Here is a 1,354-nt window from a genome sequence, read left to right as displayed (position 1 = left end):
GGAATTGTTTCAGTAGTTTTGAAAGACCAGAGAGTAATTTTTTCTTTCTCTCATGCATATTTATATAATAAATTTATTTTGTCCATTCGTAACATAAATTAGCAAAAATAGTTAGGAAAAAATAAAATTCTATCTAAATTAATTTAAAATTATTTTATTTTATTTTATATTTATTAATTATCACCAACATAATTGGATAATATTATATATAATTAGTATATGATTATGAATGTTACAATAAAATTATAAATGTACAATTAAATAAGATAATTTTAATTTATTATCTCTCTAAAATTACTGATATATAATTACACACTTAATCAATCTAACGTATCTATTATTCTATTGAAATAAGAAGACTCAAATTTAGTATTGTGTTTAGTAATTAGAGAAAAATTAAAATTTTGTTTAATTCTTTCAATACCTCTAAAATATAAAAACACAAGAGATTGAATTTTTTAAAACAAAAACTAAAATTTTAATAATATTTTTTAAAAAACTAAAGATATTTTAGTAAATATTTTTATTTTATCTCTATATTTATCTTAAACCAAACAAATACTAGAACATAACATAATTTTATATACTTTACACTAAATATAATATAAAAAATCTATTTAATTTTAGTTTTTGTCTTTCAATCTCAATCTCCCATTAAAATGTAGCCTAAGTTTGGATAAAATTGTTTTGGAACAAGGATTATATGTACTCTAAAACTAGTATGCATTTGCAAATTTTAAAGTCGTATGAGAATAGAAATAATACAATAATAAATCAATTATCTAGAGTTAAATTTAAATAGGACACTCTATCTTAGTTTAAATAAAATATATATAAAAACTATTGTTTATGTTCATGCATGTACAATTAGAATTACTATGAATAAAATTTACTGCTACTAATTTTGAGACACATATAGTAGAAATATTTGTCTTTTTCATTTTGTTAATATTATAAAAAGAATTGATAGCATAGCCGAAAACTTCATCCCAAAGGTCTTTCAAGTTTGAACCTCTTTACTCACAAAGTTTCCTTCCCCTTCCATCTTTGCTTTTCACTTCCATTTCCATGGACGTGGACCCACAAAAACCCCTTGTCTCTCCCATCATTGTCAACTCCGCCGCTTCCTCATCTTCCCCCGATCAATCTTCACCTCCACCACCCAAACCACGCGCCAAAAAGAGGGCCGCTGCTAGTGGATACCGCGGAGTACGCATGCGCCAATGGGGCAAATGGGTCTCTGAAATTAGAGAGCCCAAGAAGAGGAACAGAATCTGGCTCGGAACTTACGCCACTGCTGAAATGGCGGCTCGAGCCCACGACGCCGCGGCTCTAGCAATCAAAGGCCGCGCTG

The 1,354-nt window shown here is 28.3% G+C and overlaps 1 protein-coding gene across 1 annotated transcript in view; it reads left to right on the top strand.

Moving 5' to 3' along the window:
• Positions 1-1,002: 1,002 nt before the first annotated feature.
• LOC107487485 (ethylene-responsive transcription factor ERF039) overlaps positions 1,003-1,354 on the top strand; it is a gene marked incomplete in the record, with an annotated part of 1,075 nt that continues 723 nt past the window's right edge. Inside the window, 1 exon segment of the mRNA XM_021142048.2 lies at positions 1,003-1,354. Coding sequence (XP_020997707.1) covers positions 1,069-1,354 — 286 coding nt within the window.

Source organism: Arachis duranensis, chromosome 5 (assembly GCF_000817695.3).
Source record: "Arachis duranensis cultivar V14167 chromosome 5, aradu.V14167.gnm2.J7QH, whole genome shotgun sequence".
NCBI lineage: Eukaryota > Viridiplantae > Streptophyta > Magnoliopsida > Fabales > Fabaceae > Arachis > Arachis duranensis.
This window is presented reverse-complemented; position numbering and strand designations above follow the sequence as displayed.